This window comes from Balearica regulorum, chromosome 1, assembly GCF_011004875.1.
Source record: "Balearica regulorum gibbericeps isolate bBalReg1 chromosome 1, bBalReg1.pri, whole genome shotgun sequence".
Taxonomy (NCBI): domain Eukaryota; kingdom Metazoa; phylum Chordata; class Aves; order Gruiformes; family Gruidae; genus Balearica; species Balearica regulorum.
In genome coordinates this window covers 94,284,404-94,311,431 of record NC_046184.1, presented here as the reverse complement: position 1 = coordinate 94,311,431, position 27,028 = coordinate 94,284,404, and the positions used below count along the sequence as shown (strand labels likewise).

Genomic DNA, 27,028 nt, shown 5'->3' with positions numbered 1-27,028 from the left:
CAGTGCCCCCGTGGGTTCCGTGTAGTCGTTGTCTGTTCTGCGCTGGATGGAGTATCTATCGTGAAGAGTGAAGCCGGTAGGGGAGGATGGATGAGCGGCCGGACACCGGGGGAGGGAGAGCTGGTGTCAGCGGCGTTGTTGCTCCGTTATGAGGAGGCTAACGAGAGTTTGGGAATGCGGAATTGCTGACCCTCGGAACTTGTCTGTTTGTCAGTGAGAAGCCCGTTCCCTTCCTAGCGAGAGGAGCTGGCGGCTGGGTTAGGAGCTGGGGGTGCGGGGTGACCCCGCTCTGCCCCGCCGCCCTGCTTGGCAGCGGTCACCGGCGTGGCAGGGGCGGGCTTATGCGGTGCCACCCCTGGGAGGTGCCGCTCTTTCCCCCCAGAGTTGTCAAAAGGCCGTCGTCTGTCAGCTTTTCCACTGGGCAGCCGCCGGAATAGACAGTAGTTCGGCTTTCCTATAGATGTTGCCGTTCCCCACACCAGGGGACTGGGGCTGTAAGTTGAAACACTGGCGAGCTAAATGAAAGTGCATGAACTTAAAGGTCTTCTTGAGAGACTTCAAACTAGCTGTAAGGTTTGAAGGTCTGACACCAGACTCATACAGAGTATTTATAGAGAGAATAAACCCATTTGAATGCTGGAAGCTCTGAAGCTGTGTTCTTCCACTGAGGAAGAAGTTTATCTGCTAACAGGAATCCTTGAATTTTATTTATTCTTAAAGATCTTGTAGTCTTACAGATGTCTTCTGTGACTCCTTTTTTCACTTTATAATCAGAGCCTGAATTGCTTATTAGTTGCTGCTTGCAAGGGGGTGCAGTTATGCAGTAAATGCCATCACTAAGGATAAATTCTAGTGAAAACTTTGTTAACAGTTCTGTCCAGCAAGGTGCACAAGCATACATCTGTCTTGTAATGTGGCTGTCAATGACTTTTTGCCAAGGCCTGTAGTGACAGAACAAGGGGCAATTCTTTTAAACTGAAAGATTAGGTTGGATATAAGGAAGAAATTCTTTATGGTGAGGGTGGTAAGGAACAGAGTGCTCAGAGAAGCTGTGGCTGCCCCATCCCTAGAATTGTTCAAGGCCAGATTGGATGGAGCTTTGAGCAACCTGGTCTAGTGGAGGGTGTCCCTGCCCATGGCAGGGGATGTTGGATTAGATGATCTTTAAAGGTCCCTTCCAAGCCAAACAATGCAATGAATGTGTTTTCTTTGTGCTGGCTTGCTCAAAAATTATTTTCTTATTCAGTACCTACTGCAGTGGTTTTGCTTCCCTCTGAATAAATAGCATCCAAATTGCTAAGCTTATGTTGTATCTTTTTTTCAGCAGAGAAAATAATGGAAGGAAGAACATCATCTTCAAGTCATGGCAGTGTAAGTCTTCCTACAATACGCAACAATTTATTTTGAGGTTGTGGGTATCCTAGGGTGTTCTGATGTATTTGCACAACCACATTTGTTCTCCAGTGGTCCACCTTTTTCTATGTTGGAGCACTCTTTCCTGAGAAACAGTTTATTCAGATAGCAGTCAATAGTAATGTCTGCTGTTGAATGTGTATTAATACATGATAGGCTTATTTAATTTTACATAAACAGCGTGTTTTCAAGGATATGTTAAGATCTAAGTTAACGTCTAAAATGTTAAGAGTAAAGCTGAAGTAAGTGGAGCACTGTGTAACTGCATAGTTATCTGCAGAGATGTGTTCAGAAACTACTTATGCTAGTGTTTATTTCTTCTAAATTATCCCTATTAATAGTAATTTCTAGCAATGGAAGTACTGGTGAAAACAAATTGTAGCCACAGCAGCTGGTTTGATCTGGTAACATCTGGACTGCCTAGTGTTTTCAAATAAGGTGTTTCCAGCACCTTGTTTATGCACTTTCTCTGACAGTTGCTTCTACAGGTGGGAACCTTCAGAAAAGTACTGCTCGTTTAGATGAGAATTCCGCTAAGTGCGTATGCACGTGTATGTGTTGAGTTAGCCGCTATTAGGGAAAAGCTGAGGCAACTACATAGATTGCACTGTAGAGATGGGCTCCTGTTGGTTACCTCTTGAATTTGTGCTTGTTCTGTGAGTTGACTGTGGGCACTAGAAACCAATATCATCTTAATGAATGCAAGCATTGGGAAGTTATTGTACTGTGAGGTGGAAACTTTGCTGATGAAAGTATCTTGTGCTTTTTATCCCTTTCTGTCTGTCCATCTTTCTGTTTTCTGAGTCTGACTTTACCTGTTCTCAATGTTATCTGTTACATTATTACAGAGTTTATCTGAACCTCTGTAACTCTAAATGCATATTTAAATTTTAGATGAATATGTGTTCCTAGGAAGCTCATAACAGAAGCCACTGGTCAGGCAGCAGGTGGAGTTCTGAAATAAGAAATTTGTACCTGGCCATTAAGGTGCAGATCAGAAAAATTCCTTTTGACTGATAAACTGTGTTTGTAGGCCACTTCTCAAAAAGAAGTTTAAAAAAATCAATCTAATTGCAGATGTTCTTGAATAAGAAAATGTTTAGTTCAATCCTTAAATGTTGATTGAAAGATAAGGGAAGTACTTATATCAGAAGTTGTTGCCTGTGTGTAACACTTACATCCTTTATAACTTGAGGAATATGTTATTAAAGGCATATTTGTTATTACAGTGTTTGACCAGCAAAAGCAGTTTGAGGTACTGTATAGAAATTCAAGTCTAATTGCTAAAAAAATAGATCTTTGTTTCAAAGAAATGTAGAGAAGGAATAAGAGCACTCACAATTCAGAAGGAAGAATTGAAGGATTATCTTATTATGTTATAGTATACTTCAGTTGTGGTCTGTCTGAAGGACTACCTACAGAGCTAATGAATGCAGTTTCTGTGTTAATTATTGTTAGCATTGCTGTTCTAAAGTCCTTGCTTGTAACTTCATGCTACAAGGTAGGGCATCTAGCAGCTTGCAAATTAAGTTCATAATGCACTTGACAGTAGCCATCATATGGAGTAGCTTTGGATTTGTCCTGGATGAGATAGGCTCAGTTGTCTGAATGATGTAAATGTTGCGTTCTCTCTCTGTATTCTAATCTGGCCATATTTGCTGTGTAAGCTTTTGCTTCTCGGGATACCTGGAGAAATGCCAAGACTTGCGCTTTAATTCTTTCAGTTGATATTATTTTAACTGGTTTAATTAACTGATAGGGCATGTCACCCTCTTTCCTTGTCTTGGTGAACTGGTAGGAGTTTAGTTTGACCATTTTTGGTTTGAATTTCAATGAATAAACATTATTTCCTACATAGTTTTCTGAATTGGCAGATTTCTATGAATTACTAACTGCTTTATCTTTCAATGATTACTTTTGAAATGCTGGTTCCACTTTTGCAAAGGTTGGCAAAGACAATAGCTGATACCACTTTCAGTACATTCTAGCGTATTGATGCTAAATTATCATACCAAAATACTTACTATTCTAAGATATAATTGCTCTTAATCCTGATTTTTTTTTTGAGAGAGAGCAAACCTGGTGTGGCATTCATCATGACACTCAGCTGTTTTGTTTTCCCTTTATCATTCTGTAAAAGGGGATAATTAAACTAGGGTATAAACAAATTGCAGGGAAATACGAAAACTAAGTGCCATTAGATTGGTTCTCACTTTTGGGTACACGTTTGAAGTTGTTGTAAGGTTGATGAAATAGAGCTTTTCCTTGCTTTTTGAGACAGTTCATATGTGGTATGACACATGAATTAGGATCAAGCATCAGTGAGGAATGCATTTAAATTAAGGTCACAGGTCAGTGCTTCCCTTGCAACTTTATTTTGTCTGGCAGTTAAGAAAACTTTGTAAGTGGCAGTATGTCAGCTCACAGCATGGGTGGATCATTTAGTTTTATCATGTGTGTAACATAATCTATTTTCAGTTTCATATACCAAAGAAGAAAACAAACACCAAGTCAGAGGATGTCCAAGTTCAGTCCCCTTTGGCAAGGCTCCCAGGCTCCCACCATTGGGACTACCCTTTAAAAGAGGTAAAGAGAAGTTGTTCGGAATGTAAAGTGCGTAGGAGAATGTTACGTGGGGTTTTGATTCTGTTTTGGAGGCTGGATTTTTTCAGTACTGAGTGCTGCCTTGTGACCAATATCTGGCTCAGATTGTCTTGGAAAGAAATGAGTGTGTAGGTCTGAAATCTACCTGCAAGCATACAGTTACAGAAATGGAAATCTCAATGCTATGTTGCCAGTCTAAATAATTTAAGAGCAAAGTTGGTGTTCAGGTGTAGTTTGACATTATCTTGAAAATAATTTAATTTAAATGCAAATATAGTATTATTTTTAGTTAATTATCTTCTGATTCATGAAGTTTTATATTCAGGCCACTTACTAAACTTTTTGTTATGACTTGGAAATAATTTTTACATTGAGTTTTCAATTAGTCCATTAGTTCAATTATATCCAAGAGCTTAAGCTTTAAGAGAATATATTAAGTACTGTATGACTTCTGACAGAATTTTAGGTGCTAATACAGAAATAACTGATTTCAGTATTAAGACCAAAAGATTGTAAGAGTACTCATATGGCATTTATCATAAATGACTGTCTTGATCATCTCAGTTGTATACAGAAGCAACTATTTGCTTCTATAAATCTGTTCCAAATTCAGTAAGCATTTTTAAAACACCAAGTTTTGGAAACGTATTTTGCTAGTCTTAACTCCTTCAGCTCAGCATTGAAAGTTTGTTGCTGGTTTTAGTGATTTCAGAATCACAGGGCTAGACAAAGAGGCTCCCCCACAGAGGAGTTTTAAAAACCTAGTGAGGGGAAGTTAGAAACTTTTTTTTTTTGACTTACAGTAGTGGTGATAATGTGACCCAGGTCTCTTGGTAGGCCTGGTCATTTGAGCACGCTGCAATACAAACTCACTGTGTGGTTGTGTTCTATACTGTTAATACTTAATGTGAGCAGAGCATTCAGTTACAGTCAGGTTTTGAAGTCAGAAGTAATGTCTCCTGTGGTTACAAGCAGCAGTCTTTTAGGCAGAGCCAGACAGGGCTTGTATGGAATTCTTCCTGTCTTTCTCTCTGCCTCTATAAAAACAATGATTAGACTGGGTGAATTGAAAAACATTTTTTTATTCCTTGTTATTTCCTGTATATTGTCTAATTTTCCATTTCTTATTTTTCTTACCTTTGTCTATATATTTCAGACTTTTCCATGTGGTAGAGGGTTTTGTATGTTTTAAACACTGACTAGTCTTTATATTTTACTTTAAAAGAAAAGATTGCTTATAAGGTATCATAATTAAAAGAAATGTTACTGTTTTATCCATACAAAGGTCTGTCCAGGTTGTATTTAGTGTTGCCAGAGTTTGTTCCATGTTTGAGAAATTTGTGCAGCTTTCAGAGATGTGGGCATATAGGTATCTAACATGCCTGAAGACCAGTGCTATGAGGTGAACTGGATGATGTTTGAGGAGGAGAGAGCACCTTCAAGGCAGTTTCTTGCTGCCAGCTTTTTTAAAAATGAGGGTATTTTCCATTACAGAATTGACCTCTATGGCAGGGAAAAGATTGACTTGGGGTGCAAATTCAGACTTCACTAAAGTATACAATATGCATGGGTATGAATTTTTCAGATGCCTTTTCACTCCACACTTAAACAGAAATGAAGATAAGTTTGTTTGTTTTCAGCCTGACTGGCATAATTATCAAACATCTATTTGGTTTATTATCTTTTACATAAAAAGAAAAAGTGAGGAGAGATTAGGAGGAGGTAGTGGCAGAGGGAGATGGATTTCTAGAATTACATGTTTTGGTGGGGCTTCATTTATTTAATTTGAAAATAAAAGTGCATTTTGGTAAGGTAAGAAAATTTGGAAGAATGAAGTCTTGCTGTTTTGGGGTTTGCTACCTGAATACCAAACCATCAAATTCTTCTTTCATCTCAGAATTTTATATCTTTGAGTGGAATGTAATTTGGTTAAATGCATGCAGTTAAATAAAGTAGACATTATGTAAAACAGGCCTGATATTTAAGTCTCTGTTTGGGATAGTCCTCCATTAAATAGGGAGATAATTGAATTGTCCTGTATTGTCACACTTCTTTAGGAGAAAAAAATTCCACTCAAGATCAGGTGGTACATGGGTGCTTTAAATTAGGCAGATTAGTTCTTTGCAAAATTGTTTTGTGTACTCTGTGGCTCTGCTTGGTTTGATCAGTTGCATTGTTTCAATGTCTGGCATTGTTTCCTTTTTTAGTGTAATACCCATTATGGCATAGTTACTTCTATTGAAATCTGCCTATTTTGTTTGTTTTATTTCAGTGGAAATTAAGTGCCAACAACAGAGCGCCTTCCACAAAAGGAAAAAGGCAAAAGGTCTGTGACAGACACAGCTCTAATGATGAAGGATCAGTTGGGTAAGAAGTCATCTCAAAATTACCTCTTCTCTGTTTGTATATGCAGAGTTTCATAATCTTTCTTGAAGACAAGTATCTCTGGTCTCTAGCTAATTATTTGTCATGCAGAGATGACTTTCAAGCTGTGAAGTAGCTCACCTCTAGAGAATCATGTTTCAAGTGATTTAAGGGCTTTGGGAATTATGAAGCAATTGTAACTCTTTCTTTGTTTTAACACAACACAAGACTGTGACATCAGAATGGGAATCAACACTTACTAGAGGAATTACTGCTTGTTGACCTGCTTGGAATACTGAAAGGTGTTCATTATTTAAGTGTAAATTATCATTCTAGCTCTAGATATTTTAGATATTTGGGAGGTTTCTCTGATTATCTTTTGCTTGTTGCTTTTTGCTCTGTAGTCAGCGATCATTAAGCTGGCTTTATCAGCTCTTAAAAACAACAACAAAAAAACCTCAAAACCCAAGTGATATGGTGAGTAGTATGGGAAGGCAATAAAAAACTAGAGGTTTTTGTTATAGTTAAGTAATATTTGTTATGTTGTAGTCAAGACACCTGAGTAAATAAGACTGCCAATGTGCCATTTCTTATTTGCTTTTGGCAACAAAGCATAATCTTGGTTTCTTTGAGATCATGGCAAATTATTTAAAATCAGCTTCTGTGAGGCTGTCAGCTAGATAATTGTTTATCCAAGAAAATTTTGAAGCTGTAAGAACCATAGTTGACAAATGGAAATGAAAATGTAGAATTAGATTCATTAACAGCAGCTAGGAAGCATAATGACTTCAAGATGAAATGAATTATATTTATCTTAATGAAGCAATTGTTATTCCACAAATCATTCAAGTCTAAAGAAATAAGAGTATGCATTCTCTGCCCCATTTTCTAGCTGGAACTTAACTTGACCATAAGTGATTTCTTGTCAGAAGAGGCTCTTAAAAACAAAGTGCACAGGTAATGAAAGTGCTTAATGACAGCAGGTGATTTTGGCACTCAATTCAGTGGTTTTATCACCTATGATAGTCATCATTTAGCCTGGTCTTCATGTTCAGAATGCTTTAAACTGTTGCAGGGAAGAGCTGAACTTATAAGAGACTTTTAATTTATTTTTTCTACCTCCTCAGAGGCATAGCTGTCAGTTTGCATGTAGTTACCTCAAAATGCTTCTCTCAGTAACTTTAACTGAGGGAGTGGCTCACAGGTCAACCTAGCAGAATTTAAAAGCATGTTAATTGCAGTTTCCTTAGCTTTAATTATGCTGTGAAATGGCTGATATCTGATACCAATCTCTAAAGGTCTTTCAGTAAACTTTGAACTGACCTTTCAGTGTTGATGAGCATTAAAAAAAATAAAACACCACCAGTCTTTGGGTCTGTTACATGTGTTAATTTTATGTGAGAGACTTTCAAGTAGCACTTGTAGGTGTTCCAACATTTTTACCAAAATTCTTACCAGCACATTAGTAAGACATGATTTAAATTGTAAAGATATAGTAAATATTCAGATATTAAACCCATGCATTTTTCACTACCTCAAAGATGTGTGTCTAGAGATTAGCTGGAGGCTCTGTGTAGAATAAACTTAATCTACTGACTGCAGTAAAGTTTGTTCCGAGTATTCCATTTGGATACCCACTGTTTATCAGTAAGTCAAAATCAACACACTGACTTCATTGCATAATAAGTAGAAAGAGCACACGGGTTCTAAAGAGGTGATATTTGTTGAGAAGTCTGAGAACTGACAAAACTCGGAAGAAGAAAGTGTGAAGTGGCATGTTGAGAATCTTTCTAATGCAAAAGTTTCTCTGTTTCTTCTTCCTGATGATGAATTTTTCATTTGCATTGAGAAGCAGGAAATAAATCTTAATGACAAACTCCTGTTAGCTCCTGATATTTTAAAACCACTTTATTGATAGGAGGTAAACTCAAATATTTAGGGAGCTGTATCTAAAAACACTTTCATGTAAAGTGTTGCTTAAGCATTGTTATTGCCACTTAATTTAGTCAGAAAGGACAAAGTGGATGTTTTAGCAAAAACCCACATTCACTTGTGTTTTTAACTGAAGTTCTGGATTATACATTGTGATAGTTGATTGCTTCTCTCAGTCCTGCTGTGATGTGAGACCACAGGGGCTGGAAGCAGCAATGGCACCTGCTCTCACTTTAACACCTCTGCTCATAGCCTAGTGAAAGGTCACTGTCAGGTCACTTGTTTGTGATCCCAGACAGGGTGCTCAGGGCAGGTTACTTCTCTAGTCCTCATACACTGGAGATCTCTTACATGTTCCTATGATTGTGTCACAAAACAGATTAGGACTGTCATGAAATATGAATAGTGCAATTTATTAGTGTCATTGCAGAAAGTTAGGTATTGTGTTATATGTAATTGGTCAATTAATGTTTTGTATCCCACTTATGAAACTTTTTTGTCAAAGCAGATAATGCTGTTTCAAGGGTGGCTACCACCACCTGGAAATAGAGCTTAAAGGCATCCACTTATTTCAGCTGTATTACTCCTGCATTCTCCCAAGAGGGAAATAGAAACAAAATAGAACACTGTTTTGAAATTTAAGCTTCTCATCCTGGTCTGTCAAGTTTTCTACAGGAGGGAGGAGTACTTTCAATAAGGTGTGTGACTATTTCAGCTCAGTATTTTAAATGTTAATTGAAATAATTTGTCATGGCTGAATCAAGCCCTTACAATAAGGGTTTAAAGGAGGATCCAGGAAATTTTATAGGCCCATCAGTCTTACTTCAGTTCCTGGAAAAGTTATGGAACTAATCCTCCTGGGGGGCTATCACAAGTCAAATGAAGCACAATTGGGAAAAGCCAGCATGGATTCACCAAGGGCAAATCATGCTTGACAAAGTAACCTGCTTGGTTGATGTGGGACAAGCAGTGGACGATGTCTACCTGGATTTCTCCAAGGCTTTTGATATGGTTCCCCACAGCCTCCTCCAACAGAAGTGGATGTATTGTGGTCTAGACGAGTGGTCCGTGTGGTGGGTAGGGGGTGCAGCTGCTAGGCTGCACCCAGAGGGTGGTGGTAAATAGCTCTTTTTCAAACTGGCAACCTGTCACAAGTGAGGCCAACACTGCTTAATAGCTTCATAAGTGATCTGGATGATGGGATCAAGTGCACCCTGATGAAGTTGGTGGATGATACTGCAGTGGGGAAGTAGACACTTCAGAAGGGAGAGCCACCCTGCAGGAAGACCTGGATAGGCTGGAAGAGTGGGCTAACAAGAACCATATGAAGTTCAACAAGGACAAGTGTAAGGTCTTGCACCTGGGAAAACATAATCCAGGAGTGTGACACAGACTGGGATCCACCTGGCTGGACAGCAGCTCTGTGGAGAGGGACCTGGGGATCCTGGTGGACAGCAAGCTCAGTATGAGTGACCAGTGTGCTGCAGTGGCAAAGAAAGCCAACAGGATACTGGGTTGCATCAACAAGGGCATCACCAGCAGAGACAAAGAAGTCATTATCCCACTCTACTCAGTGCTTTTCAGGCCACACCTGGAATACTGGGTTCAGTTTTGGTCCTCACTATACAAGAAAGATGTGGACAGGCTGGAGAGGGCCCACAGAAGGGCCACCAGGATGATCAAAGGACTGGGAAGCCTGTCATATGAGGAAAGGCTGAGAGAATTGGGTTTGTTCAGCCTTGAGAAAAGAAGGCCTAGTGGAGACCTCATTACCATGTTCCAGTACTTGAAGGGTGGCTACAATGAAGATGGAGACTCCCTTTTTACAAGGAGTCACGTGGAAAAGACAAGGGGTAATGGGTGCAAGTTATTCCTGGGGAGATTCTGACTGGACTCTAGAGGAAAATTTTTCCCAATGAGAACAATCAGCCTTTGGAATAATCTCCCCAGGGAAGTGGTGAATTCCCCAACATTGGACACTGTTAAGATTCGGCTGGACAGGATGCTGGGCCATCTGGTCTAGATAGAACTTTTGCCAAGAAAGTTTGGATCAGATGGTCCTTGAGGTCTCTGCCAACCTGGTACTCTATGAAGTACTGACCCCATAGCAGTCAGGTTTTTGTGGCAGTCATTTACATACTGGTTCCCCTTGCCCTGACAAGCACATTTTGGCAGTAATAACTTCCTGATCCAGCAAAGCAAGGAGGTTAGTAGGGATGTTCCCGTTTGCTGTTAAAACATTGACTTTTGATCAGTTGATGAAAGGTCACAGCCAAGGAGAAGGACAGATAGAGGCTTTCTTACCAGGGTGTAGTCAATGAATGTGGCAGTTGGAGTTTCCTGTTAACGATAGTGCATCACGTTATTCTTTTGGGCTCTGAAAAGCCAAGGACCTCCTGAGCTGTGAATGTGCTACAGAAGCTTGGGTAGATGAATACACATCAAATCTGTCAGTGGCTTTATTCTGTAAACCCAGCACAAGTGTTCAACTTTTATGGGAACTGACAGGGTGACCCTAGCATGGTATGTGGCATCCCACTGTCAAAATATTTATTCCCTTAGAACTTGAGTTTACTAGTAGAATAACGTAGGTATGAAGATGGTGGTGTAGACAATTAATAATAATTTACTCCAAAAGGAGTTTGTGGCTTCCAGGTCTCATTTTGGTCACGCTCTGTAATACAGATTTGGAAAAATTTGAGCCAGTGGTTACAGCACTGGTGTGTACACAAATTATAATAATTGATAAAGGAACTGGATCTAGCAGCTCTGACAGTTGAGTCAACTAGAGGTCAAACATTTTATCCAAAGGGGTACAAACAATTAATAGCTTTGGTCCTGCACTTTGTAAGGTAGGATAATCCCTTTTTGCCTGTGAAAAGTGATTTGAGACTTGTCAGGAGCAGCTAACATAATTTTTCATAATACATATTCTGTCTGTTTCATCCTTACATGTGTAAGTATGTTTTCATTACCTTTGCTTATGTATATTTTCTCTTTAGTGGAGATGGAGAAGAGGGAATATGATAGGTGCTTGCTTTAGAAACAAAAATAATTGCCTTTGGTTTTCCTTCACCAAGATGCCTCCAGTCTTACTGTTGTGCAGGTTACTTGCTGGGTCTGCTGGTGGGACTTGCTTTTAATGTATACTTTGCTTACTTTTTTCCTGCTTGACATTAATTTTTATCTTTTGAAATGTCTTTTGCATGACTTGCTTACTTTATTCTGTGGACAATTTAACAGGTAATTTAGGGATGTGTGTCCCAACTATTGTTTACAGATATGCAGGCTGGATTAAATGTAGATGTTTCTCCTGAATCTATTTTATGCTCAGTGTTAACATTTTTTAAGATTTTTTTTAAGAAATGCTGCCAGATGCCATTCTTCCTTTAGAAAGGGAAGCCACTGAAAGCTCTGAAGCCACTGTACAGCTCTGAAGATCAGATCAGAACCAGCTGTCCTATCAAGGTCTTCAGTCAAAAACTGGTGCCACATAAGAAGTGATGCATTAGCCTGGCACTAACGTTTTTAAGAATAGCCAAATGTATACTGTTTTCTTCCTCCTTGTTTGGAGGTTATTCTCCTTTGCACAGGTTTCCAGTGCAAAGCTAGTTGCACAGGGGGGTGTGCTTTAACTTGCAAGATCATTTTTACAAAGATATTCACTTAAAATTTAAAAACGTCATTAAAATTGAGTGGGAAACATAGCAAATGCTGTACCTAATAGCAAGCAGTAAACTAAATCACAGAGAGACCTGGAGCCTCTAAAGTTTTAGCCTGACATGAATGTGAACAAAGGATGTCCGATCTGAGTTTACAAGGTGGCCAACAAACTATAGGTATAAGAAATCTAGTTTCACTGGAAATTCTGCTTCTCAATCCTTTACCTCCTGCTGTTGGCTTTCTCTGTCACGATGGTATTGTTAAGGACCCTAAAGGTTGGAATCTTTTCTGTTATCTTTAAAAGTCCTGATCATACAATTAAAATAAAGACTCTGTGACCATGTATGTTCCCACTGGACTAACCTTGCAAGTTCAGGCTAAATTTAATAAAATTTCATTATGGTATCTTGCACTTGACAAATAGAAAGGAAAAAAACCCAACCCTGGCACTTCTACAAGGTAGAACAATGAAAACAGAAAGAATTTAGATCTGGGAAATAGACTGTTAAGTTTGGCATGATTCTAGTCAGGAGAGCTAAAGTGCTCAATAGAGAATAACATGTTTATGTTGTCTTATGGTGCTCTACAGTATTTTACTTTTTTAAGGAGAAACAATTTCTGATTCCTATCTTCATATTGGTAGGGCCCACTTCTGCAACTGTTTTTGTATTTGTAGGAAAAATGCCATTTAGATACTTCAGGGTTTGATTTGTAATTTCAAGTCCTGCTAAGGGAAGAGGGGAAGTGTCTGGCTTAGTCTTTCATTGCTTCATCACTTCTGGCACCCCGAAAGATTAAATGTCTTTCCATTACAGTTCTTTAGTAACTGGACCTCTAAAGTAGTTTGAGTCTCCCTTATTGTTAAGGAGGAGATTAAAGCACAGGAATAAATGTGTAGGTCTGTAAGATGAATTTGCATGAATTGCTTGATGACTTTTACCTTGAAATTGCCTTTAACAGCTTTAGTAGTTGTAAATTTTTTTAACAGTCTAATAGGTTCTTGTGTAGCTGAATTTTTGAATCTTCATCACATTTCTTAAATGTATAATCTTTATTTCCTTAGATGTTGCTTATATATTCCTTATTTCTAATATGTCTTACAGTTGGACAAACAACAAATGAAGTCTGGTCACTGTAAGCTGTTCTTATTAAACTATGGTTAATGTATCAACTCTGAACATTTGAGAAGCCCAGAAAAAAGCTAGAACTTCTGACTTAGCAGGGACTTCCGTAGGGGGGAAAAAAGTCTCTTGCTTCCTATGCTAGATCAAGAGCACTGTGCAGGCTTGATACATGCTTGCTAGGCTGCTACAGTTGGGCTCCACCATGTAAGACAGTGTTACTAAACTGTCCCTCATGGCCTGTATTAATTTTCCAAGCTTTTCAGTAGTTAAAGTGTATCTTTAAATGAAACTCCAGTCTCTGGATCCTTGGAGTGTAGAACAAACCTTTTTTTTTTCTCTAGTATTTGCAGAGCATGCTCAGACTCTGAAATAGGTTCTTAAAAGCAACAGTTCTTTGCACTAGTAGTCAGAGTGTATACAGGTCTAGGTAAAAGAACAAATGTATACGTGCGTCTTCCTGACCCTACCCAAAACATTCTGGAGCACTCCTGTGGTTTAGGTCAGTCTTCTGATGAGGCCATCTTTGTACATATGACTTCTCATTGCCCTCACATGGTCAATCTCTTGCTTCAGAAACTCTGGATTGTTTTTCCAACTGCTAGTTAGCACCCATCTGTGACATAATGCTCTTCCCCTCTGTCCAGATTCTTGGCATTAGAGTGCTTTAACTCAGGATTTTTTCTAATCCCTCAGCATATTTTATTTTTGAGACAAAGCTTTAGCTCTTTGCCACTTAGTTTTTTCTTTGGGGAACTTCTAAGAGAAGCCCAGAGAGTGGAGGAAAGTACCTTCACTTGAACTTCCTCAGTTAGCTTTGAATGGGAGCCGTTTAGGTTTATTGTCTGTCTAGATAGTGGTCTCCAAGGTGTGGTGTGTGCAAGACAATCCATTGGGGTGCAAGAAGGAAATATTTTTTGTACAATTAATAAGTTTATTTCCTCTTTATTGCATCCTTTTTTAAATTTCTATTTGTGTTTTATGATGTACATAAGTATAATTTATATAGATGTACTAATATGTTGAGGGTGCATGCTCAGAATACTTCTATTGATGGGGCGCATGATCAAAAGTAGTTTGGAGATGAGTGGTCTAGGAAATGCATAGCAGTTTGTAAGAGAAAGCAGCTCATTGCATCCACGTTATGGCATTCAGAGTTGCAGAAATCTGATAAGATTGACTGGTTGTCTTAGCTTATATGCAGGTTCTCAAAGCTGTGCATAGGAACCTTACTGTCTTCAGGTTCAGTAAGGGGTCATGTGTCTTGTTAACGTGGTAAGTAACCAGTTGCTGCTACATGCAGCAACTACTGAAAATAGTAGCAAAATACAGGGATTATGTGAAATGTCTTCCCCAAGTTTCATGTGTTTCACTGGCATGGCAGTTCCAAGTAATTTTTTTTTAGGTTCAAGCATATTTATCTTTAGGAGTTTTCATGCCATGCCTAGATCTGTTTACCACTAGGTACCATGTAACCTGCTGAACGCAGCGTGTCAATGGGAAAAGTGTAATTTCCTAAAAGTTGTTTGTGCAGTTGTCAACCCGCTGAGGAACAGAACCCGTTTGCTTAAGAAATGTCACTGCAGCACGCATGTAACATCTATGCGAGTACTAAAAGGTTTTCTGTAGCTAAAAAGGATTCTTGCTCCACAATGTGGACAATTCAGTTTGTTATACAATATATGCACTAGAAAAAGGAATTCTTGCCTCTGTAATCTTTTAAAACCAACAAATGAGCCTGAATTTTAGTGTCCTGTTAGGACCAGCCCTGGGAAAACAAGTCTGATTCTCATCTGTTTGAAAATAAAGTCAATCCTGACAGATCATCTATGATATATGGTACTTCTAAGCTGATAAGGAAACTGTCCAAATTACTGACCATGCAGCAGAATTAATTCTTTGTGAAGACTTCCATACCAATCTAGCAGAATCAGTATAGATACTTGTTTAAAGAACTTCAATAGGGAATTTTTACTAACTTTGTAATTCATAATTGTATGTAATTTTAGTGAAATCGAATAGAAATCAGTTGGAGCTTCAACACATAGAGATTATACTAGCTTAATTTTTTTCTCTAGCAAGATCATAATCTAATTTGTGATACGGGAACCAATAATGTTAATGGTTCTGAAATAAAATGCTACAACATAAGTGCTTAAGTGTATACTTAACAGTTTGTAAGGCCACAGTGACACCACTCCCAACATTTTGCAATAAAAAGTTGCACCAAAGCTTCCATGCTTCGGCACTGAAAGTTTGTCTCTTCAGAATCACATATGGATGTGTTAGTCACTGATGCCAGAAGAATAAACCTTGAAAGGCTGTCTTAATCAAGACATGTGTTTGTGATTCTTCTTTTCCAAAGAAAACTGCTTTGTAAATTGTCAGGGAAGTGAACTTAATCCCACTGAAGGTATAAGGTATGATGCAGAGACAGTAAGCTCATAGAAAAACTTTGTTGAATTCATGTAATTTAAGAAGTTCTCAGCACCCTATTATTAATTTATTATTGTATGTATGGCAGGCAACCCAAAGTTATTTTGACGAATGTCCTGAGGACGAAAATAGGAAGAAAATACACACAGGCACAACCTGAAATTGGTGCTATTTTTTCTGATGCTGGCAAGCTGCAGTCAGATCAACCACCCTCATCGTCTGCTGCCAGCCTAAAGATATGGCAAATTTTAAACCCTACTCTCCAAAGCCTTTTTCTATCTAAAAGGTACGTTGTCTTTGCCTCATGTTACTAAACAAAATAATTTTCCTTTCAGTTGTTTTTTAATAACAAAGTATTCTTTGTTGTACCACAGCTGTCTTGTTCATGAAATGTCTCATTCTCATGTCATCTGACTTGATTGAATTCCTTTGTACCTGGTTCCTTTTGATAATTATAGAGACATGGTGCCAGGCACGCTGTGGTATGTTTTCTGATCAGATGGCTTCTAGATGGTCCTGTAGTGACAGGACCAATTAATTCTGATTCAGCCACTGAACAATCAAAATGTTTCAGTTTTTTTATTCTTGTGAAAAGAAGAGTACAGTTGTATTTAACTGCCCTCTTTTCTCAAAGGAGGTATCAAGATGTATTTTCACTATTACTGTTTCAGACTACTCATGAAAATATGAGAACTGGAATAAATCATAGAATTGTAGAATATCCTGAGTTGGAAGGGACCCATAAGGATCATTGAGTCCAACTCCTGGCTCCACACAGGACCAGCTGAATCAGACCATATGACTGAGACCATTGTCCAGATGCTTCTTGAACTCAGTCAAGCTTGCTGCTGTGAGCACTTCCCTGGGGGACCTGTTCCAGTGCCCAGCCACCCTCTCAGTGAAGAACCTTTTCCTAATATCCAACCTAAACCTCCCCTGTCGCAGCTTCATTCCGTTCCCTTGGGTTATATCACTGGTCACCAGAACGAGGAGATCAGCACCTGCCCCTTTGCTCCCCCTCATGAGGAAGCTATAGGCTGCAATGAGGTCTCCCCTCAGTCTCCTCTAGGCTGAACAAACCAAGGGGCTTTAGCCTCTCCTCATATGTCTTCCCCTCTAGACTCTTCACCATCTTTGTTGCCCTCCTTTGGACACTCTCCAATAGTTTTATGTCCTTTTTGTACTGTGGCACCCAAAACTGCACATGTACTTGAGGTGAGGCTGCACCAGCACAGTGTAGAGGGGGCAATCACTTCCCTGGACTGGCTGGCACTGCTGTGGTTGATGTACCCCAGGATACGGTTGGCCTTCCTGGCAGCCTGGGCACACTGTTGGCTCATGTTCAACTTGCTGTTGACCAAGGCCCCCAAGTGCCATTCAGCATGGCTGGTCTCCAGTGTCTCATTGCCCAGTCTGTATGTATAGCCAGGGCTGCCCCTTCCCAGGTGCAGAATCTGGCACTATGTTTTTGTTAAACCTCATGCAGTTGGTGATTGCCCAGTTCTCCAATCTGTCCAGATCTCTCTGCAAGGCCTCTCCACCCTCAACGGAATCAATAGCTCCTCCCAGTTTGGTGTCATCTGCAAACTTGCTCACAACACCTTCTAGTCCTACATCCAAGTCATTTATGAAAACATTAAAAAGAACTGGCCCTAAAATGGAGCCCTGGGGAACCCCACTAGTGACTGGCCACCAGCCTGAAGTAACTCCGTTTACCATAACTCTTCGGGCCTGACCCATCAACCAGTTGCTCACCTATCACACTATGTTTTTGTCAAACTGTATGCTGGATGTTTTGTCTAGAAGGATACTGTGAGAGACAGTATTGAAAGCTTTACTGAAATCTAAAAAAATTACATCAACTGGCTTCTCTTGGTCAACTAGATGGATGACCTTGTCATAAAAGGAAACTAAGTTTGTTAAACAGGCCCTTCCTCTCATGAACCCGTGTTGGCGGTGACCAACAACTGCGTTGTCCTTCAGATGTTTTTCGATAACTCCCAGCATAATTTTCTCCATAATTTTACCAGGCACTGAAGTGAGACTGACAGGCCTGTAATTACCAGGGTCTTCTTTCTTGCCCTTCTTGAAGATTGGAACAACATTTGCCAGCTTCCAGTCAACTGGGACCTCTCCAGATTCCCAAGACTGTTGAAAAATAATGAAGGGTCAGAAGAAAAGCACATTAAGTCCAGCATCCTTCTCCCTCCCCAAGCAGTGGTCAGTTGCAGATACTCAAGGAAAAGCATGACTAGAGTGAATGCTTTTTTCACTGAGCTTTCTCTCTGAGCTTCTAATGATGAAAGCTTAGGGACTTGCTTTATTGGAGGTTACATCCAGACTGCAGTGTTCTTCTGTATCAGACTTTTCCTCTAAATCATATTCTCATTGCTTATCACCTGTGTGCCTCTGCAGCATCTTGTCTGTAAGGTAGTCTCCTGATTAAAAGCAAATTTACATAGTGCAAGAGGAGATCTGAGTGCTCCCCAGACATTGTGCGGTCTGTGCTGGAGTGTGCTTTGTGGATGAATGTGAGTAACAGGAGAATTATGCAGTCGATACCCAAAAGACAATGTTGTTGATGACAGATTCAAAAAAGGCTATGACATTACATCCTAATCCAAAATAAATTGCAATGAAAGCAGTATAATTTAAATCCCAGTTTGAGAAACTAAGTGGGTAAAACAATGGCTATACACCAAGCTAGCTGCATTGTCATTGTATGAAATAAATTGTGCTGCTCTTACACATCTGTGTTCAAGTGGGCAGTTGCATCTTCATATTTCTGGTTAGCTTATTTTGGATGCTTGTCTCTTCTAATGCTTGCAGATGTTTTTCTGAACCTTGTTATTGCTATTCTATGGACTGCTACCTGGAAGTTGAGGAGGGGAACAAAATCTAATGCTGCCTCTTTGTGTGTGTGCTACTTTTCTACCTGTTGATTAAGTGCTTGAGAAAATTCAGTCTATTTTACTGGAGGCTTCTTGTTCACAGGAAAATCAAGATTGTTCACTCCATAGTTCTGAGAAACGTGTACAGATATTGCATGAAAACTATTTAGAGATAAACATTTACTAGTTTTTAGCCAATACTTAGATGACATGTTAGAGGTAATACAGTGTGAGTTGTATCTGGCTAAGGTGAAATTAGATAGCTAGCATTTCTTACCCTAGTCTCTTGTTGCTTTTTTTGTGTTTATCTGCTTACCTTGGTTTTTAAGTTCCTTAACATTGGACTGAAAGTAACAATGTTTGGTGATTATCAAATCTCCAAGATACATGAATTTAACAAAAAGTTTCTTTCTCTGGATTTCAGTGCAGTATTTGTGATTTACTGTTATATATATGGCAGGCAACCCAAAGTTATCTTGACGAATGTCCTGAGGACGAAAATTGGAAGAAAATACATAGACAGCCACGTAATGATTGATGCAAATTTATCTGATGCTGACAAATTACAATCGGGTCAACTACCCTCATCATCTGTTGCCAGCCTACAGACATGTCAAATATTAAGTTCTCATCATGAAAGTTCTTTTCTGTCTGAAAGGTATGTTACTTACAGCTGATTTTGCCAGTCTTCCTGAAATGACATAACTTCACCATGGAAAAGAATTTCCCTGAAACAATTTTTGTTATACTCTTGTGTTGAAACAGGAGATCAATCTCCTGAGTGCAAACTAACACACTGCTCCAATGAGCCATTTTAATATTGCATTTATTCTGATTTGCTGTACCTGATGTTAATAGGCTAATTCAAACACATGTAAGTTGGCTTTGTGTCCAGAACCAAAATCTTGCTTTCCTGTTGATGTTAATGTGTTCTAGCATGATTTCAAGTAACTTCTTTTGCAACATTTCTCCAAATTCCTCATTGTGATAGTTCATTTCTTTTCACATTAATCCACCAGTGGTCTCAATTCCAACAGAGTGCCATTGTTTAAGGACTGTATGTGTGTCCTCTCATTGTTTAACATCTATTTTTCCTCTTCCTACGATTAGGTTGACTGAGCATCACACTAACGCTTGACATATAAAACTAGCAGAAATCTGATATTAGAATTATATAACATTTGTTTTAGTCTAAAATGGCAGTTGAGTTCAGAGTAAGCTGTTTCCTCTTGTCTTTTATGGCCACCTATTTGCTCAACAGCAAAGTATCCACAGGAACAAATAGCAAGAAATTTGGGGGAAGAAAATAGAAAGAGGAAGGAAGAGAAGAATGATTTGTGAGGGCAGGAATAATCAACAGTTCCCAGGTTAAAGAAATCTTAAAAATTCCTGAAAAAAAGTAAGTTATAGTCCTCATTCTGATACATGAACATCTTAGAGAACCTAAATTAGTAATTCCTTTCTCTTTTTCTGTTGAGATTCCCATTGCTGTTTAAATTAATCTGCCAAAGCTGCAATTTAAATTAGAAATTTAGAACAGTTTATTAGACTTTCTCATTTTAGAAATACTACATTTGTTGCTAGTAATTTTCCATAACTTTATGCTGACTAAAGTGTGGGGACTTTGTTTGGATTGTTAGAGTTCTTTTGTTGTTGTTGTTTTGCTTTACTACAAAATATTTAAGATCTATAATTTTTAGTAGCCAATTTTTCCACTTGGTCTTGTTTTGGATGATGGGAGGTAGTGGGTTCATAGAGAGGAAAACATGAAGTCTTGTATGTAACTCTAAATCTGAGGAAACATCTTGCATATTTTTTCAAGCTCATATCTGAAGGGTGGCTGTTGAGTTTTGTGTTAAGCATAAGAATGGTTTGAACTAATCAAGTTTTTTACTAGTTGGTGTACACAACTTGCTTTAGATTTGGAGCGTTTCATTGCTTGAAGGATTAATATTCTGTTCCTGTGATATCTAATGTATTAAGTAAAAGGCTCGTTGTTAGCAGGAACGAACATTAGGAGGCTTTTCCAACCCTCCACAGTAACTAGCACATTAGTGCAAGTTGTAATAGATACCACACGGGAAATGGAGAATTTAGGAATTATTTCAACAAAGACATGGTTTGATCCTGGTCACCTGTCTATAACTAAGATCTGTGCATAAGATACACTTGGCACTGATTCTTATGGGGGTCTGTTCTTTCAGAGGAGAGTAAAAGCTCCCCCCTATACTGGTTAGGTGCATATATGCACATGGCCATACAGAGATTCTTTTGTATTGTCAGAGTAGCTAGAATGCATGCTCTGTTTTACTGAAAATTGTGCTGGTTTTGTAGTATGGAAATTTCAGATTATATCAAAGAATTGTGTGTGATCAGAACAGGGTAGTAATAAGTTAACCTTTCTCTGTCAGCTAGAACTTGCTGCAAGTTCCCTGTTTCCTTTCTTGCTTTTGGTATTACAGAATTAGGGGATTTTGCATTGCCTGTTCACTGCAACCCAGTGTGAAATGCATTTGCTTAAGTCACCACTGACCTATCAGTATAATTAACGAATTTGAGGTAGGTTTTAAATGTAAAGAAACTTAGGGTTTTAAAGTGTGTTTCCTACTTGTTTCTTATGGCTCTTGAGAACACTTAATATATACTGCCATAGCTTCTTAGTCTATATATATATCTGTTCAGATGTGCATTTTAAACTGAGTTATCAGTGAAGATTGGAAGTGAAAATAAAATGTGCGGAATTTGTGTATAGAGCAAATATATTTAGGGAAGTCTGTTAGCCGAAACATTCCTACTGAAACGTTTCCTATTGTTGAAATGCCTGAATTGTGATGTTGGCGTAAAATAAATGCTAAAAAAGCACTTAATGGTTTTGTATGGTCTTCTAAGGCAGTCAAATCTATATAGCTGTTATGCATATAAATATTTGAGACAGATGTGGGTTCCAAAATCAAGTTTTCTGTAGTGAGGTTATTCCAGAACTAGAGCTGCCTGATCTATGGAAGACTCACTCTTGTTCAATACACAGAATGAATAATAGCACTTTCTGAACACTTTTTCTGTATATGATCCAATTAATGATTCTTTGTGAATGGAAAGATAATCAGTAATTTCTTCATAGTACTTATATAATGTTCATCACTGTAGTATCAGAGCAGTCTGGAAATCTTTATTTGTCTTTACAGTATTCCCAAAGAGCAGCGATACTCCAGTCTACAGATATGGCACTGAAGAACAGGCATCTGTTTAGAAAGTGTCCAACAGTTTTGACTATCTAGTTAGAGATGTCAAGAAACCATTTCTCGCATGTCCTTCTTTTTAGAATGAAACTACAAACAACTCGTTTGAACACCTGTAGGTTGCCTAGTTTCTCTTACTGTAATCCTTTTCTGTTTCTTTTCTGTTTCTCCCTCATTCACGTGTCCTGTCCCTGCCACCTCCTTCAAAGTTACTGTTTCAGGCCCTTTTGAGCAGGATGTTCTATTGCAAATCTTTTCTCGTTGCAGGAACTTACTCAGTGGATTCTATTAGGAGTTCTAAATGTAAATTAAAAATATACTACCTTGCCTCATTCCCACCGCATTCATGACAAAGGCAAGAATACACAGAACTGACTGTTGTTCTTTGGGGTTTTTTTTCTTGTTATGTGTTCTTGTTACAGTCATGCTTTACAGCAAAATAATATTTCAGTGTCTGATGTCAAGCATGTCAGATTTTCATTCTTTGCACCTTTTAGAAGCATCCATTTCATTAATAATGTCAGAGTATCTGTGTATTTCCATAATGGGAAATGAATTAGTGTGTGTTTCATTTGCCAAGCTCCACATGCTTACGAGAGAAGCAGAAGTTTGTGGTCTAACCAACTCTTTTTTTCTGTTGGGATTTTTATTCAGTATTCTTTCAAAATTAAAGATAAGTCATAGTTAATACTCTTTACAGGTCTGAGCGTTGCCTGAGAAACACAAATGATGATCTGTGTAAATTGACCAAGGCCGCTAAGGAACCAGAAAAAAATGTCTTCACTTTTAGAAGACGGGAGCTGCAGAAGAAAGGTTTGTAGTGAGCAATAGCCTGGCATTTAAATATGAAGTTTGGAAATTTTCTTTTTTTCGTCTAGTATTATGAGGGGAGCACAGAAATAAAGTAGGCATTGCACACAGTATATATGTTTCCTCAAAATGCATTATTTTACAGATATGGTAAAATATATCAAATAGCTGTTTTTAAGTAGGAATGGTGAATCAAATCTGTGGGGGAAAAAAAAAAGGAAACAGAAGCCTCACTGCACCATAATAATCCTGATTTCATAAAAAGTCTTTTATTCTCAAGAATGTAATACATTAAGAATGCTCAAATGGTTTGTGAAACCTGCTAAAATGTTTATATTATATGACAATATTTGTATTTACTGCTGAAAAATTATAAGCTCTGTTCTGAGTCTCCAGGGAGAATGTACTGTCTTTTAATACTGGTTAGTAATATTTGCAGATTAGAGCAGGAAGTGGAGAATATTGTATCCAGCAGAACGTAAAAGATAGACTGTGGAATATGGAGTGCTAATTCTTACTTGGAAGGGAGCTCTGAATTTGGTTATACCCTTATGTTAACTAATTGTGCAATAATAATCTTTCCTTAATTATTTTAAGGAATATATTCTGGCAGCCACGCACAATTGAAAAAGGAAAGAACTATTGTGGAAATTATCTGCTTCCATGCATTAAGACATAACAGATGTCTTAAATAAATAGGTTTTTTAAGGATAACCCATTAAATAATTTTTTTTTTTTCTGACACAGAAAATAAGAACTCTACTGAACTGGAAAAGAGGAGCAGAAGCATGAATAGCACCACTCTTAATCAGAAGGAATCGGGCTCTATTGATTCTGAGAAAAGGAAAAGAAGATCTAGTGGCCATATTTCTGATGATTGTAATGCACACATTCCAGAAAAATCACTTCTACTGTCTGTAAGTTGGACTTAATTTTAATGTATGTGCACACACATGCACACACACTGCAGTGGCAGCAGTAGCAACATCCAAAATAAAAGATTTATCCTAATAAGTAAGATATCTAGGGATACTGTTACACCTGTTGAGGGAAAGTAGTTCAGTGATACATCAAGAAGAGTGAGTATATGTATTTCTATCTACATCAGAATATGCTTGTTGTAGCAGAAAGTGTGTGAGAGGTGAATGACAAGTGTTTCCTTCAGAACTCACAGGAGCATGGAGTAAAACAATTTTGGAAATAACGCATCTAGCTACTTAAGTGAAGCTTCTTTCACAAATGGTATAGAACTAATTAGGGACTTTGATACAAAAATTACAAAGTATACCTGGGGTTATTGAAATCTTGCAGATGTCATCTTTCTTCATCCTCCTCAGTCTATCGTACCCTTCCCTCAAGTTTTATTCTTATCTGTCATTAAGATTTGGAGGAAAAAAAAGAAAAAAGACTGAGGGAATCAGTCAGTCAAGTACAAACTGTGATATTATATTCAAGCATTTGAATATAATAAAGGCATCTCTGTAATCTTCTCATTAAAACCCCACAGAAGTAGGTAGTTGCTGAGTCCTGTTCACCCAGTTGACTAAGCCACACATTTGCAAAGTAGTGAACATGACCAGTGCTTGGTCTTTCAGTGTCAGTGAGAGAACTGCTAAAATTCGGAAATGGTTTCTTTTTCAGTTTGAATGGGGTTCATACTAGACTTTTAAAAGGTTGTCCCTCATACCATTATGTAATAACCTTTGGAATAGGAGGAGGGAGAAATTACCCTGACTTGAGCTCTAAATGCAGCTGCATTAAGCTATAATTATTTGTCTAGCACATAGCTAAGTCTCAGTGATCACTAATGTGAACCATCATAGAAATGTCAAGAAATAAACATATATCCTGTCTCTGACTCCTGTTTTCTAGAAAGAGAAAAGATTGAGTTCAACTCAGTCTCCTGGCCGCAGAACACCCTGTGAGGGTGGACAAAGTCGCAGATCTAATACAATTCTGGTGCCAGATTGTATTCCACAGCCATTAGAGAGAGACTATAAAGACACTTCCACCCACAACCACTTAATGCCTGCTCACAGCTGCACAGAGGAACCTGGCTCAGAGTCTCCTCCCAGAAATTTGTCAGAGAAACAGCTTTCTGCCACCAGTGAGGACGTGATTTCACCACGAGTTAGTACCATCAGGAAATTAAAGATGGACACATCAGAGTACCTGAGCAAGCTGCGGAACAGAGTCTGCAGGGGTAATCGGCAACTTGTTTCAGTTGACCCAAGTATGTACTGTATCTGTGCTGCTGACCGTTATGGGTATGCTGAGGTTCTGGGAGAACTTGTGCATGACTGACTAGTTGAAACATATGGAACAAAAGATTGAAGACAGAGATTATGCTGTTTGTAATGCATTGTGCAGGTTAGAGAACAGTGCCTAGTGCCAGTGTCCTCTACTGGAGTGTAGAGGGTCTTATACTTGAGAAACAGGATAGACAGCAGGATTTTCAAATTCCAATCCTTATTTTGCAGCTGATTTTGTGGCTATGGAAAATCAAGCTCGTACTTTTTAATGATGCTTAAACTGCGAAACAATATTCTCTCTTCTTTGAAGCAGCTATGTTGTGGCCTGTTTCCTTTAATAGTCAAATAATTTTGAGGATCTTGGGTAAAAAATATTAATAAAGATACAGAGCAGTACTTGTTGCATACACTTTCATGCACGTAGACATTGACTGGTTTGGGCAATGTACTTTGATGTTACGTACTGCAAGAGAGAATTCTTTGCTCATCTGAAATCCACAATGAATGAAACATTCTCAAGTCTGCATCTTGTAGTAAATGTACACTTCTTTTTTCCTCTTTAGTTGTCCTTTCCAGTGACGATGAAGATGGACCTTCTGAACCAAAACACACAGAGCTGCTGCAGGATAAAATCACTGACAATAAAGGAACAGACCAACAGTCTGACTTAGGTTTCTTAGCAAAGCAATTGGAAGATAAGATGGAAAGTCACACAGAGCAGGTGGTCCAGTTTTTGGCCTATGTATTGTTATGCCAACCCTTTAATTTATTTCTCCAATGTTTATTTTTTCTTGCATGTTAGAACAAAAGTGAAATGCTTAGAGCAGATATGATTAGTCCCAGCAACAAGCCATAGCTGCAGTAATTTATTTCACAGATAGAATTCTGTACGGTCTTCAGAGAAGTTCTCTGACTTGGAAGCTTGAGTGTTTTTGCAACATACAGTGTATTTCACATTTTGAAAATAAATATTTGGAAATGTTTAATATTACAAAACAGGAAGGATCAAATAGTTATCTGAACTAAAGGTGAACATGGTGAAGGTACATCTGTGAAAAGTTTTTTTTCACACAATGTTTTATATTGATGATAGTTCAAGTCAGTAGTTTCTTCTTGTCATCCACTCCTCTGTTGTAATTCAGCACGGATTTTTGTTGAAAGCAGAGAGAGATAGGGTAAAGTTCCCTTTCCTGTGTGGCTAGCAGTGGAATTTGAATCTAAAACTAGCCATAAATGTTGTTGCCCCGTTTTGGACTTGATTAGCCTTGTGCTGCTTGCTCTGACCTGGATTTGGGTTATCTCTGTAATCCTGAAACAAGTCAGAAGAGCCATTGCTGCCTTTTCTCACAGATGTATCATTTTGATAATAAGCCTTGAATTGGATTCTGTACCTTTGATATCAGAAGAGTATTTTTTTGTTGCTCTTTTGTTTGAGGTTTTTCTTGGCTCTAGATTAGCAAAGAGCACAGGTTGTGTCTTGGCAATGGGAACTTTAGAGGTGGAGTAAGATACTGTCCTTAAGGACATTGTCAGTAATGATTGTAGTAACATTTACAGCTTTTTAATATGGAGTTCTTATATGGAAGTTGGCTTTGAGAATAAAGTCTTACAAACATAAACAGAAAATTCCTAAGGTTACAGGAGGGAAGTATCTCATTTAAATACCTGTAGTAAATATACTTTTTCTCCCAGTTTTTAACAGAGTCAATTGAAGATAAATGTCCCATCAGCTTACCTTCAGGAAGCAGACCTGGAAAACAGATGAACCTGGCATTGGATGTTGAATTTCATTGTCTATATATTGGAAAATTTAAATGGTTATCAACAGGCCCTGCTAGGGTAAGTTGGTTTACTATGATGATTTTTTGAGAATATTTAAAAATTAAAATTCTGGTTAAGCAAAGCTACTGGTACTCAGTGTAGAAGCGCTGAGTTTTGATTATTGTTCATCAAATTGCTTTGGCTGAACAATGGAGTGTGTAGTCCATTACCTTGTATGTTTGTATTGTTGTCAGTAGAAAAGCTAACTGGGATTTTCTGCGGCCCCAGTTTTGAGAGGTGAAGGTTTTGTATAAATTCTGTACTGGAACAGAAATCATACTAAGGAAGCTTTCCATGAATCCTAACAGAAAATAACGGCCATGTTAGAGTTAGTGTCACTTGAAATAAACAGCACTTTTCTCAGAAATAGTACAGATATTAAAGTAATCCATAGTGATCAGAGTTCAGATATATACTATGTGCTAATCTTTCCTTTTAAACAGAAAATTGCTTGTTTTATAGTTTTAAAGAGCATAAAAATA

General features: G+C 38.3%; 1 protein-coding gene across 4 annotated transcripts in view; it reads left to right on the top strand.

The window, feature by feature from the left end:
- Nucleotides 1-27,028, top strand: part of SENP7 (SUMO specific peptidase 7) — a 47,514-nt gene that overhangs the window by 200 nt on the left and 20,286 nt on the right. Inside the window, exons 2-11 of one of the 4 annotated variants that reach the window (XM_075766891.1) lie at nt 1,325-1,371; nt 3,892-3,999; nt 6,290-6,384; nt 15,622-15,819; nt 18,885-19,082; nt 22,364-22,476; nt 23,221-23,390; nt 24,346-24,676; nt 25,289-25,446; nt 26,418-26,564. In XM_075766891.1, coding sequence (XP_075623006.1) covers nt 1,336-1,371; nt 3,892-3,999; nt 6,290-6,384; nt 15,622-15,819; nt 18,885-19,082; nt 22,364-22,476; nt 23,221-23,390; nt 24,346-24,676; nt 25,289-25,446; nt 26,418-26,564 — 1,554 coding nt within the window. In that variant the 5' untranslated portion in view covers nt 1,325-1,335. Of the gene's footprint in view, nt 1-1,324; nt 1,372-3,891; nt 4,000-6,289; nt 6,385-15,621; nt 15,820-18,884; nt 19,083-22,363; nt 22,477-23,220; nt 23,391-24,345; nt 24,707-25,288; nt 25,447-26,417; nt 26,565-27,028 lie in introns of all 4 variants that reach the window. The other 3 variants (XM_075766886.1, XM_075766900.1, XM_075766905.1) reach the window with 3 other exon arrangements.